Below are 12,827 nucleotides of genomic sequence, written 5' to 3' on the forward strand. Positions count from 1 at the left end.
CACCCTCTTCACCTCCAGCACACTCTTGACATACTCTTCCTTCAGAATTACCCCTACCCCATTTCTCCTCCCATTCGCACCATGGTAGAAGAGTTTGAACCCAGCTCCGATGCTCCTGGCCTTACTCCCCTTCCACCTGGTCTCTTGCACACACAGTATATACCTACCTTTCTTCTTTCCATCATATCAGCCAGCTCTATGCCTTTACCAGTCATAGTGCCAACATTCACAGTTCCGACTCTCACCTCCACACTCCTACCCTTCCTCCTCTCTCGCTACCTCTGGACATGCCTTCCCCCTCTCCTTCGCCCAACAGTAGCATAGTTACCACCGGCACCCTGCTGGCCAATAGTACCGGTCATTGGTAATCCGGGCCTCGACTGATCCGGTATGGAAATCTTATTTATGATTTTTTTTCTTCCCAATTATACCCGGCCACCTACCCCACTCTTCTGAGCCATCCCAGTCGCTGCTCCCCCCCACCAATCCAGGGAGGGCTGTAGACTACCACATGCCTCCTCCGATACATGCGGAGTCACCAGCTGCTTCATTTCACCTGACAATGAAGAGTTTCGCCACGGGGACATAGCGCATGGGAGGATCACGCTATTCCCCCCAGTTCCCTCTCCCCCCCGAACAGGCACCCCAATCGACTAGAGGAGACGCTAGTGCAGTGACCAGGACACATACCCACATCTGGCTTCTCACCCGCAGACATGGCCAATTGTGTCTGTAGGGATGCCTGACCAAGCCGGAGGTAACACGGGGATTCGAACCAGCGATCCCCGTGTTGGTAGGCAACGGAATAGACCACCATGCCACCCAGACGCCCCTGCCTTTAACTTTTTAACTTTAAATTTTAACTTTAATAATTAATAACTTAACAACCTCTTGGTGGATTTTATTCAATCATTGGCTCCTGGACTGACTTGATCGCACTGAAGCCTCCGATTCTGTAGTGCTGGGGCTGTAAGTGATTTGTTTCTAGCCTGTGGCTAAGCTAACCAAACAACTATGCCAACTTTGCCCTGTGAGGACTGTGTGCTACTAAAGAAAGCAAATTGAAAGATCGCTGAAGATCGCTGAAAAGGATGTTCGACGACTTTCTAATAAACTCCGTAAGGAAGACTCTCTTTTGACCAGCTTCATCGACGTGGCTTCTGGGCAGTCCAAACAGATTGCCTCCCTCTGTGCAACCATCCAGGACACAGTTCTGTGGGACCCCTCCACTTGTCCATGGCTTTTCTCCTGCTCGACACCTAACCCCCAGTCGTTCTGGGCTGAAGTGGTGGTCCGCGGTCACAAGAGAGGCTTGGATGGGGCTGCCCCCCTCACCGAGGCCTCTTGAACCACTCTGCGACCTTGTCTGACGACATTTCGGTCCACCCAGCTGATGTTCCTGAGGTTCTGACGCGTCTCGATCTGGGCCCTTCTGCAAAAATGGCACCTGCGGACACTGCTGCTACCCCGCCGGTGGCTAGTGGTGTTCAGGTGGCTTGCCATCCCACTGTGAAGCCAAAACAACAGGCCTCATCCCGGGTAATGACCTCCTCTTCCCATCATCACATCCTGAAAGAGGCCGTTATTAGACACTCTCGAAGTCTTCCTTGCCCTGAACCAACAAACAAATCCATTCTTAGAGCTTATGTCGCTGCCTTGTCACAACATTTGCTTGCTTGGCCACAACATCCCCAGTCGGCAATTTCAACACAGTGTCAAGTCAAGCCAAGTCAATTGTATTTGTATAGCCCATTATCACAAATTTGCCTCAGTGGGCTTTACACCAATACAACATTCTGTCCTTAGACCCTCACATCAGATAAACAACAAGTCCCTAAAAAAACCCTTTAACAGTGTGGATCATGTAACACCCACAGCCAACATCTCCTCATCCCCTTTTCTCTCCAGCCACATTAATAGGTAGGGATTCCATAATCAGAAACATCAGTTTTCTCAACGCAGCCACAAACTGTTTCCCTGGAGCCACAGTCCTTGATATCCTGGATAAGTTCCCAGGGTTGATCTGCTCACTCCCGTCCTCCACCAAACGAGTGATCATTCATGGGGGGGACAAACAATGCGGCTCGTCAGCAGTGTGAATTAACCAAAAAGGATTTTATTGACCTTTTCAGCTTTTGAAGTACTTGCAGAAAGTCTGTTTTTATTTCAGGTCCTATTCCCACAATGGCCTGTGGAGCAGGGTGTATCAGCAGAATCCTCAGCCTGCACATGTGGCTCATCTCTGCCTGGAGAGCTCACAATATAGGTTTTTATTGACAATTTTAATCTGTTTTGGGATCGTGTCTCCCTCTTCAGAACTGACAGAGTCCACCCAACCAGGCTGGGTAGCTGGATACTAGCAGCCAACCTGCAGCACACCATACAGTCTTCTCCATGTGACTGACTGTTTACATCCTACACTTCCCTCCCGGAACCTCCATTTCCACCTATGGTGGCACCCCACAGTACTGTTCCACCCACTAGCTCCTTCTACTGGCCTCATCCGTCATCAACCCTCTCACTGGGAGTTTCCCCCATACTGACTATTATTAGGCACCGGGCCTCTCATCCACACGACATTTCTAATAGTAGAAACAACAGCAACTGAGTATCTGGAGCAAATAGCTGCAATTTACATCCTACTTGCTGTGCTCCCATTGGTTTCAACTCTGCTTTGACACCAAACAATTTTGGCCTCTTGAATGTGAGATCTCTTGATAATAAATCCTTTATCATTAATGATTTTACTGTTTCTAATAATCTGGACTTTTATTTATGATTAATGAGACATGGCTGTCCCCAAGGTACACTCTTCTCCTGATTGAGGCTAGGCCCCCTGATTTTGCATAGTTTCATATTCCCAGGTCCTCTGGAAGAGGGGGTGGCCTAGCTGTTTTTTACAAGTTGGGTCTTAAGTGTCATCCTGTTACTTTTGGTAATTTCATCTCCTTTGAGGTTTTATGTTTTTTAATCACTGGCCCAACCCCCTTTACTTTTCTCCCCCTTTGCATCTTATTTTATAGGCCCCCTAATTCAGTAAGTTGTATTTCTGAGTTTTCCGTCCTATCTACTGTCGTGCCAAAATATGACAGGGTGCTTATTCTTGGTGATTTTAATATTCATGTGTGTTGTCCTTCCCATTCCCTGACTTCACATTTTTTGGCTCTTATAGATGCTTTTAACCTCATTCAATCTGTTAAAGGGCCACACATTCCAAAGGTTCCATTTTAGGCCTTGTACTCTCATCTGGTTTCTCTCTCGAGTGTCTTAGTCTTTTAGATATGCTTGTACCTGACCATAAAGCTGCTGTTTTCAAAGTGCCACTACAGCTCTCTATTCCTAGTCACCATCTTAAAAGACACTTGCATTCTCAATGCTGGTTCTGCAGTTAAATTCTGTGATGCTTTTAATTCATCATACTTTAATCCCTATATATCCCTTCTCAATCCAGATGATTGAATGATCAGTGCCTATCCATCCTTGACCAAACTGCATCTTTTAAAACTAGGAAACAAAAATCAAATAACCTCCCCTGGCTGAATGACCACACTTGTGCCTTTAGAAGACTCTAGAAAATCTGAACGACAATGGAAGGTCAACAAGTCCAAATTAGCACATAACACCTTTAAAAACAAAATTTCAATTTACCAGAACGCAGTTATAGATGCGAGATCAACGTACTTCTCTGAACCGATATCGAGATATAACCAGAACCCCAAAGTTCTCTTTAGGGTAATTGATTCTGTTATTAATGGTCCCTCCACTTCTTTTTTTGAACCTGATGCTGAGCTGTCTGAAAAAATGCTCACTCATTTTGTAAACAAGGTGGAAAATATCCGGTCTCAAATCCAGCCTGGCCCTTGCATTCTTTCCATTCCCCATGTTAATTCTGCCCCTTTTACCCAGTTTCAACCAATTACAATTTCAGTGTTAGAGAGTACAGTCTCCAGTATGAATTCCTCCTCCTGTATCTTAGACATCATTCCCACTAAGCTGCTCAAGGAAGTATTTTCAACTGTTAGCCCCGTTATTCTGCAAATTCGTAATAATTCTCTGGCCTCTGGTTCTTTTCCAGACAGTTTAAAGCATGCCATTGTTCACCCATTGCTAAAGAAACTGAATTTAGATCCCCCATCTTTACGTAACTACAACCAATCTCCAAATTGTCTTTGTTTTCCAAGGATCTGCAGAGAGTAATTTCATCTCAGTTGATTTTTTTTTTTTGTGAACACTAACAGTGTTTTTAACAGTTTCAAGCCTGGTTTTAGAGCACTTCATAGTACCAGGACAGCTCTAGTTAAGTTTACTAATGACCTACTGTTGACTGCAGATAGAGGGGACTGATCGATTTTAGTTCTTTTAGACTTAAGTGCTGCCTTTGGCACAGTCGATCACAGTATCCTCTTACATCACTTATAGACTTGGTATCAAGGGCTCGGCTCTTAGTTTATTATGCTCGTACCTCTCCAACAGAACTTTTTCTGTTGCTCTGGGTAATTCTACTCCCTAAAACTCGTCTTCAAACTTCTCTTTCTATGAAAGCTTTTACAAATGTTTGATATTTGTTTTTATTTATTTATACTGTTTTTATTTCTACTCTTACTTATTTTTGAAACTGTTTTGATTAACAAATTGCTTTTTCCCCTTTTGCTCTCATTTTATGGTTTTATTTGTTAGTGCTTTTTATTTTATTCTCTTACAATGTTTTTTGTATGTGTGTCATTCTTAACAATTTTATCCAGTTCTGTGAAGAACTTTGTAACCTTGTTTAGATAAGTGCTATATAAATAAAGCTTATTACTGTTATTATTGTTATGCGTTAAGTATGGGGTACATCGCAAAGCGATGGTGTCAACCATTATAATACTCGCCATCTTATTTCTTTGCCATCTTCGTCGGGCCTCACGTAATATGTCTAGGTACAACCAACTTAAACCTATGATGGCAGCTCCTCCAATGGCAAGTTACAGGTACATGTTGAAAATTACCCTATCTCTTCCCTGAGTTTAGCATTTATCAGTAGTCTGCTGTTGTTCCTGAGCAACCATTGTCAGTGCTCTTTTGATGATGTGGTTTTGTCGTGCCAAAAACCCCAATTGATGGAAATACCAAGTAACTGCCATTTTCTTTTTTCGCCTTTTCAAAATTTTGCTTAAAATTTGAAATAAATTTGGATGGAAACATAGCAATTGATACGTACTGCCCTCCCAGGTGCAGTGCAGGAGGTTTAAGGCTCCTTCTGCCCTCTTCCAGTGCTGCAGGTGGAAGAAGGCGTATGCCACTGCCTCGCTGTCGCCTCTCTTCAGGATGTGCTCTGGGGGCAGGATCAGGCTCTTCATCTCTAATAAATACTGTGAAGGAGGAATACGACCAGTTATAAATCATCCCTCTGTAGATCAGATAATGTGAATATGTAATCATATATGTACAGATGCGGGCTTGGACCCGAAATATATCCCAGTCTGTTCTCTGAATTGGAAAATGTAAATAGATAATGAGGATGTCCAAATCTAATAATGCAGATGGACAATGATGCACATTTGCTACTGCATATTTGTACATCTACAGGTTCAAAGTATTGGTAAACCTACAAATCTGTAAATAGCAAAAACAAGGAATTTTACCAATGAGAGCACCCCACCGTGTCAAATTCCAAGGCAAACTGCCAGCAAACTTCCTTAGCCGAATGTAAAACTTGACTATCTCAAGCTAGTAGGAGCTCTGTATTAGCTTGTTAAAAGTACATGTTTAGTACTTCGGATTTCCTGAAGTCATAACTTGTACATATCAGTAGGATTTGACTTTCTACATGAGCTATCTCAACAGATATTGATCACTGATTCACTTTGTGAATAAATGTCAATCCAGAAAAAGACCAGTTAAAATAGGAATTGCAGCCATTAGGATCAATATCCAATGGTGTTTTTCACACAGATGCATCTTTTCTAAACCAGCATCCTATTGTGCAACTCCTGTTCACCAACTCCCAGCAGACCGAAAACACATTTTCCACATGTGAGGTATTTGTTGAGGGCCTTGTTTTGCAATTGTTCAAGGTGGGAGGGAAAAAGCCTTCCAAAGCTCTCTCTCTCTCTGTTATTGTTAGAGTACACTACATTCATTCCATAAATATGTGACCCCCCCCCCCCTCTCTACTCTGTAAGTTTGGCCCTGTGAGTCAGTTAGTCCACCCACTGTGCTTACATAGGCCTCAGATCACAGAACTGAAATCTCTAGAATGGGTGATCTACCCTTACATTCAATAAAAACTTTGTCTAATCATGTGGCTCACTGCCCTTCTGCCTCCACTCTTTGTAAATGGCCCAGGTACGGGTTTGGGTGAATCATTCAGTTGTACATATTACCATTACCAGCTCCCATTCAGTTCAGTAGACATGCCCACTCTATGTGGTTCATGTCTGCAGTGTCTGGAGGGGTGGGAGGGGGGGGGCTGTGTTGAGCTAATCCAGCATGTAGGGCCGGGGGCCCTGCTGGGCTGAATTCTCAGGCAGCCAGCTTCACAGCGCTCTGGGTCTCAGACTGACACTTTGGGAAGGTTACCCCACAGCTAATCCTGTCTAATCCCCCTCCATGGTCACAGGCTCAGCCGGCCAGCCTGCCAGCCAGCTAGCCAGTCAGTCAGGCCATCCTTCCTTCCACCCAATCACACCCTATCACACCTCCACCCTCACTCTGCTAACTCATTCTCCGTCTCCACTCACACTCTCATGTTTGTAGCCAGCCAGCCAACCAGCAAACAGCCGGTTGATTCACCCCTACTTCTCTTTCGTATTTCCCCCTCTCCTCCTTCCTTCTCGGCCCAAGACAACACCCGGCTCATTCTGACGGACATCCCAGCTGGCGAGTCTGGTCTACCTTTCCTCTCTCTTGCTCACTCTTGCTCTCTTTCTCTCATCCTTCTCTAGACAGACACACACACACACACACACACACACACACACACACACACACACACACACACACACACACACACAGCAAATCATCCAGATAGCCAATCTAATTTACCTTGCAATTACAAGTCCAAAACTGTAAATATGTAAATACTGTATAATACGGTTCTGCAAAATGCAGATTTGACCTATTTGGGGTGTTCTTGGAATTTACACCCTTTTACTGAAAGATACCCATTGTTCCTTGAGTTTCCTTCCCTCCTTAACTTGGATATAAACATTATTAACAATCTTATGCTGCATTCACATGGAATCCGGGAGACGGTAAATGGCAGTTGGCAAAACAGAACGGGAAAAACCACAAACTACGCGACGGGACGCCAGGATGGTAAAAAAAAAAAGAAAAGAAAAAAGGAAATAAAAAACTACATGGGTTGCTTTGGTGCGTTGTATTGTTTGTTTTATTATATACAGCAATTCTGTCAGTTCATAGACCTATAAATTACACTGTCCAAATCCGCCATCTTTTCTGTTTTGTGACATGCTACGTAACATCCGGTTGTAAATTCCGTCATGGAGGTGCCGTCTGCCATTACCATTGTCGGCATAATTTGCCGGTGTCATCTGATTTTATCCTCCTGCTCTCATCCAAAATAAAGACTTCCGTTTTCCCTTCTGCCTTTTACCGGATTCCATGTGAACGCAGCATTAGGTACACAGATACCCTCCCATAGACTTATCGTTAGACGCTTAGTTCTTTCTCCACTGTGTGGCATTATATTGATGTCCCCACATCTCTATGTTGAGTCTGCCATCATGACAAATTCCTGATGTGTGTAAAATCATTTGTCTTTCACTAACGGTACACTTGAACTACATTTTCCAGGCGTGTCTGCTGTCCTCCATTATCACGCCCCGCTCTCTCGCTCCACTCCCTTGCTCCTCTGTACACTCTTTATTCAACGTGCCCTCCCACCCTCTCGCCAGTCAGGCAGGAACTCCCCGATTCACCTGTGTGGTTTTCTGCTGATCAATTTCTAGTGTCAGCACACACAAGCTGAGTAGTGATCACTTTTGCTGTTAATTTCACTGATTTTTCATTTAATTGTGTCTGTGTGACCTATGTGTGTGTGTGACCAGTGTGTTATGTGACCACTGTGTGGTTGGCCCCTTGTGTGTAACCAGTGTATTTGTCAGGTGTCTGTGTGACCAGTGTGTGTGTGATCTGTGTGCATGCCCAGTGTGTGTGTGTGAGACCAGCATATGTGTCAGGTGTGTGTGTGTATGTGTGTGTGCCCGGTATGCATGGCTGCTGTGTGTAAACCTGTGTGTGTGTGTGTGTGTGTGTGTGTGTGTGTGTGTGTGTGTGTGTGTGTGCGTGTGTACCGAGTGTCTGCCGCCCCTGTGCCCCGGCCCGGTGTGTTTAAGGATTAACCCTTTAGAGATGCTTGCTTGGCAGCTGTCTGCCCGGCGTGCCAGGGCATTAAGACTCGGAGGCACCTCAGCCATCCATTCTGCCCACAGCCCCTCCGTCATGCCGCTCTGCTCCCCACCTCCACCCCCCCGTCCCACCGCTCCTACCCTTCCTGTTGACTCTTTGATGAAGGGATTGAGTTTCATGTGCTCCCCTTTTATCCCGGGGGAGTCGTAAGACCACAGCATAACTCATAAGCTGCCTTTTGATTCTAATCTGCTGCATTTGGCCCCACACAAAGGCAACAAAGCAACAATAACATCAGCCTCGCAGTTCTTTTCTATGGGTCTCTCTCTCGCTCTCTTTCTCTCTCTATATATATATGGATGAGTGTTCATATGTACAGGTGTACCAAATAGACACCAAAAGAGAAAGAATAACAGTCTCGCACCATGTGGCTGGGCAGACAGCTACTATAAACCCAACCAATGGAGGGGAAATTGTTGGAAAACAAATGTTGGCTCTGCAGCCAGCAGCGATGCAAAAACAAACAAATAACAACAAACAAAAACAAACTAGGGTGTCATTCCTACACCCACCCTGTTCACTCTTTCCGAGTCAACCCTTATCAATCTCACCGGACCAGGCACTTCATCTCAATTTACACACCGAAAAACCCAATTTGAGATCTGAACTGAGACCACAGCCGGAGTTTCTGGGCCCTCGACGGGTCGTCTAGATAAGAGAATGTCGACCACAAGAGGAGGGAGATGAGAACCTGCCAGGCAGAAATGGAGTAAACTAGCAAGTTGGATGAGATCCTATCAGCGCTTAATACCATGAAATGAAAACGAATGTCAACCAAAGAAACCCATGTAAAAGTAAAGCAGATTCAGATGGGCAGAACATTCAATCAGCCGCAGGAGCATCTGAAGGGCTGTCAGCCTCTGAGGCGGTGGTGGTCGGGGAGGAACTGATTGGACCAGACATACAAATTGAGGAGAAAAGGAGAGTGATGAGGAGGAGAGGAAAGAAGAGAAAAATAGGGGGAAGGGTAGGGAGTGTGTCTGGGTGAGTGGAGGGTTTGGGTAATGATGGAGAACGGAGCTGAAAATGTAATGAAACAACAGAGGTGAAGAAGCAGGAGTGTGCATGTGTGCATTCTTGTGTGTGTTCTTGTACTTCTGTCTTTGTGAGGACCAATTTGAGTGTTTAACCATCAGATTGAGGACATTTTTGCAAACTGAGGACATTTTGGCTGCTCCTCACTTCATTAGGGTGCTATTTTAGGGTGAGTACTTGGGGTTAGGGTTAGAGTTCGAATTAGGATTAGGTTAAAGATGTGGTAAAGGTTAAGGTTAGACATGTAGTTCTGATGGTTAGGGTTAAGGGCTAGGGAATGAATGTAGTGAATGAGGGGTCCTCACAAAGATAGAAGTACACAAATTTGTGTGTGTGTATGTGTGTGTGTGTGTGTGTTTATATGTACGGTGCAAACCCTTTGTAGCAGCAACAATCAGTCCATGTGATGAATCTTGGTGCCATGTCTATACACCTGAGCCTGCTCTGTGACACACAATCACACATATGTAAAACCATCCATCCATCCACCCATCCACCTGCCAAAAGTGGTAAACCACAGAGAGCAGGGTCTCCTTATAGCTCTTAGTCACCATTGGAACTTAATGAGAGAAGAATCAAGAACAACTTTATTGTCATTGTGCCAAGCACAAGAAAACTGCAGGTGTCAACCTCAAAATGGTACATACATAAAAGAGTTAATATAGAATATCAGCAATACAAAGTAGATTCTAAACAGTCTATGTACAAAATATAAGCAGTACAAGGTATAAAATACAATACAGTTAATGATAAAATACAACTTATGAGGTGCAAAAACTTCATCAGCAAAAAATTTAGTAAAGGTGCGGTGGACAGATATGAAGTGGCTTAAAGTGACATGATGTGGGTAAATATATGCAAATGTTGCATGTGCCCAATGGTGGCAGCACATCAGTCTTTTCAGACGGAGGAGATACCTGAATTCATTATTGCCACAGCTTTTGGAAAGAAGCTGTTTTTCGGTCTCTTTGTGCATGTGTGGATTGATCTGAAGCGCCTGCCTGATGGGATGGGCTGAAACAGATGGTGTCCAGGGTGTGTAATATCTCTTGTGATGTTCTTAGCTCTCCTCACACAGCAAGTACTGTGAAGATGTTCTAGTGAAGGCAGCTCAATGCCAACAATGTCCTGTGCTGTTTCCACAACACGCTGGAGGGCTTTTTTGTCAGCTTTGGTGCAGCTGCTATACCAGGCTGCCATGCAGTTTGTTAGGATGCTGTCGATGCAGCATCTAAACTTAGCACAAAAAGTAAGGACATTTGTGTTTGGTAGATTATTTCTTTGTTGTAACAATGCTTCTTGGCAATAAATCTTATATCAGGCACCTGATTGTCAGCACCTGGGGTACCAGAAGCTCAAAACAAGAGTCAATAGCAACAGCAAAATAAGCTGTTTGGCATTGGCAGAGAAGATTTGGCAAATTTGTCATGGGCGCAACCCACACACTCAGCTCTGCTGCTCATCCCACAAATGCATGTTCCTTACAAATGTGGCACCATTTAAAAGGGAAATAAACAGGCTTTCCAACGGTATAAGATTTATTGCCAAGAAGCATTGTTACAACAAAGAAATAACCTACCAAACACAAATTTCCTTACTTTTTGTGCTAAGTATATAAAAGTTGACAAGCAGTTTTTGGGGGATGTTGGCGCTCCTTATCCTCCTCAGAAAATTAAGGCATTGTTGTGCCTTACTCACCAATGATGAGGTGCTGTCAGCCCGGGAGAGGTCCTCTCTGATGTTGACTCCCAGGAACCTGGAGCTGAGGACTCTCCACAGCTTCTGTGTTGACTGTGTGTGATCTTCTTGGAGGTCCTAAAGTCTCCGATAATCTCCTTGGTCTTTTTGGTATTTAAGACCAGGATGTTGTTAGTACACCACGTTATCAGGTTCTGAACCTCCTCCCTGTATGCCGCTTCATCGTCTGATATGAGCCCAATGACTGTCGTATCATCCGCAAACCTAACAATAGTGTTTGTGGTGTGGATGGGTTGGCAGTCATGTGTGAACAGTGCATAAAGGAAGGAGAACCTAACGAGCTCGTTAATTTCCAGGTTCTGATTTTGCTTCCACTAACAACGACAGCCTGGTTTTGCAGGCAGTTCCTGGATCCTAATTTCAGCCCATGCTCAGGAAGTATTAATTATAATTATAATCAATTATATTATTAATATTAATTATTGAAATTAGGATTCTTAGGTACCTGAGTACCAAAAACGTTTTTAACATTACTCATCCAAGTGACTTCGTCAGTCTCAACTGACCGCAGGTATCCCTCAACCTTATAAACAGCACAGCTGCATAACGACCGAAACCAATGATCAGTTCCATGTGCAAATTGCCTTGACCATTAACCCGAATTTCAATGGCCATGTGTACTATTCACAGAGGATTGGGGAATAGTTGCAATCACAGCATTGTAAAATGGTGACAGATGTACTCTTACCCCCCCCCCCGATTCAGGGATGGTCGTTCCCTTATCACATAGATGGTCTCTTTGACTCCCCGTTTAAACCTACGTTCCTCCCTATCAAGGATGTGCACATCCTCATCCTTGAAAGAGTGGCCACTGGCCTGTAGATGGATGTAGACTGCAGTGTCCTGGCCTGACGTGTTAGCTCTTCTGTGTTGTGCCATCCTCGTTGCTAGCATCTGTTTGGTTTCCCCGAAGTACAAGTCACGGCAATCCTCTTGGCACTTAACAGTGTATACTAGTATATTGCTCTGTTTGTGCCAGGGGACCTGATCCTTGGGGTGGACCAATTTCTGGAGCAGAGTGTTTTAGGGTTTGAAAGCAAATGAGATGTGGTGTTTGGAAAATACACATCTCAACTGTTCCGACACTCCCGCCACATACAGAATCACCACTGGTTTACGCTTAGACAGCTGTTGTCCTTCTTCTCTCTTCGACCGGCTGGTGCACTGTTTGGGCGTCTTCCTGGCTTTGACAAACGCCCAGTTAGGATAACCACACTTAAGCAGGGCCTGTTTAATGTGGGATTTCTCCCCTTCCCTGCCTGCTGTGTCAGTGAGGACGTTGTCAGCTCAGTGGTACAGCATCCTGATGACTCCTCGTTTGTGCTCCAGTGGATGGTGAGAGTCAATCCTTAAGTACTGATCAGTATGGTGTTGGTGTTGGTTATGTATGGCTGATCAGTATGGTGTTGGTTTATGGTAAACAATAATCAAATGTCCCCCATCACCAATTGCAATTTCACAGTCTAAGAAGGCTAAGCTGTCATTTTTCACATCCTCCCTGGTGAACTTGATGTGGTTGTCCACCGAGTTAATGTGGTCGGTAAAATGTGGTACATTGAGATTTAATTTTAACCCATGTTGTCCACAAATCTGAACAAATGGCTGGGTGGTGTCCCTGGATA

At 44.5% G+C, this 12,827-nt stretch overlaps 1 protein-coding gene across 5 annotated transcripts in view; it reads right to left on the reverse strand.

The window, feature by feature from the left end:
- The window catches only part of st7l (suppression of tumorigenicity 7 like), a 55,536-nt gene that overhangs the window by 27,604 nt on the left and 15,105 nt on the right, over positions 1-12,827 (reverse strand). For all 5 annotated transcript variants that reach the window (XR_008809869.1, XM_056275206.1, XM_056275210.1 and 2 more), the window contains exon 12: positions 5,201-5,351. Coding sequence is in view for 4 of the 5 variants with exons in the window: in XM_056275206.1 (XP_056131181.1) it covers positions 5,201-5,351 (151 nt within the window). In the remaining variant the exon portion in view is untranslated. The remainder of the gene's footprint in view (positions 1-5,200; positions 5,352-12,827) is intronic.

This window comes from Lampris incognitus, chromosome 2 (genome assembly GCF_029633865.1).
Source record: "Lampris incognitus isolate fLamInc1 chromosome 2, fLamInc1.hap2, whole genome shotgun sequence".
Taxonomy (NCBI): domain Eukaryota; kingdom Metazoa; phylum Chordata; class Actinopteri; order Lampriformes; family Lampridae; genus Lampris; species Lampris incognitus.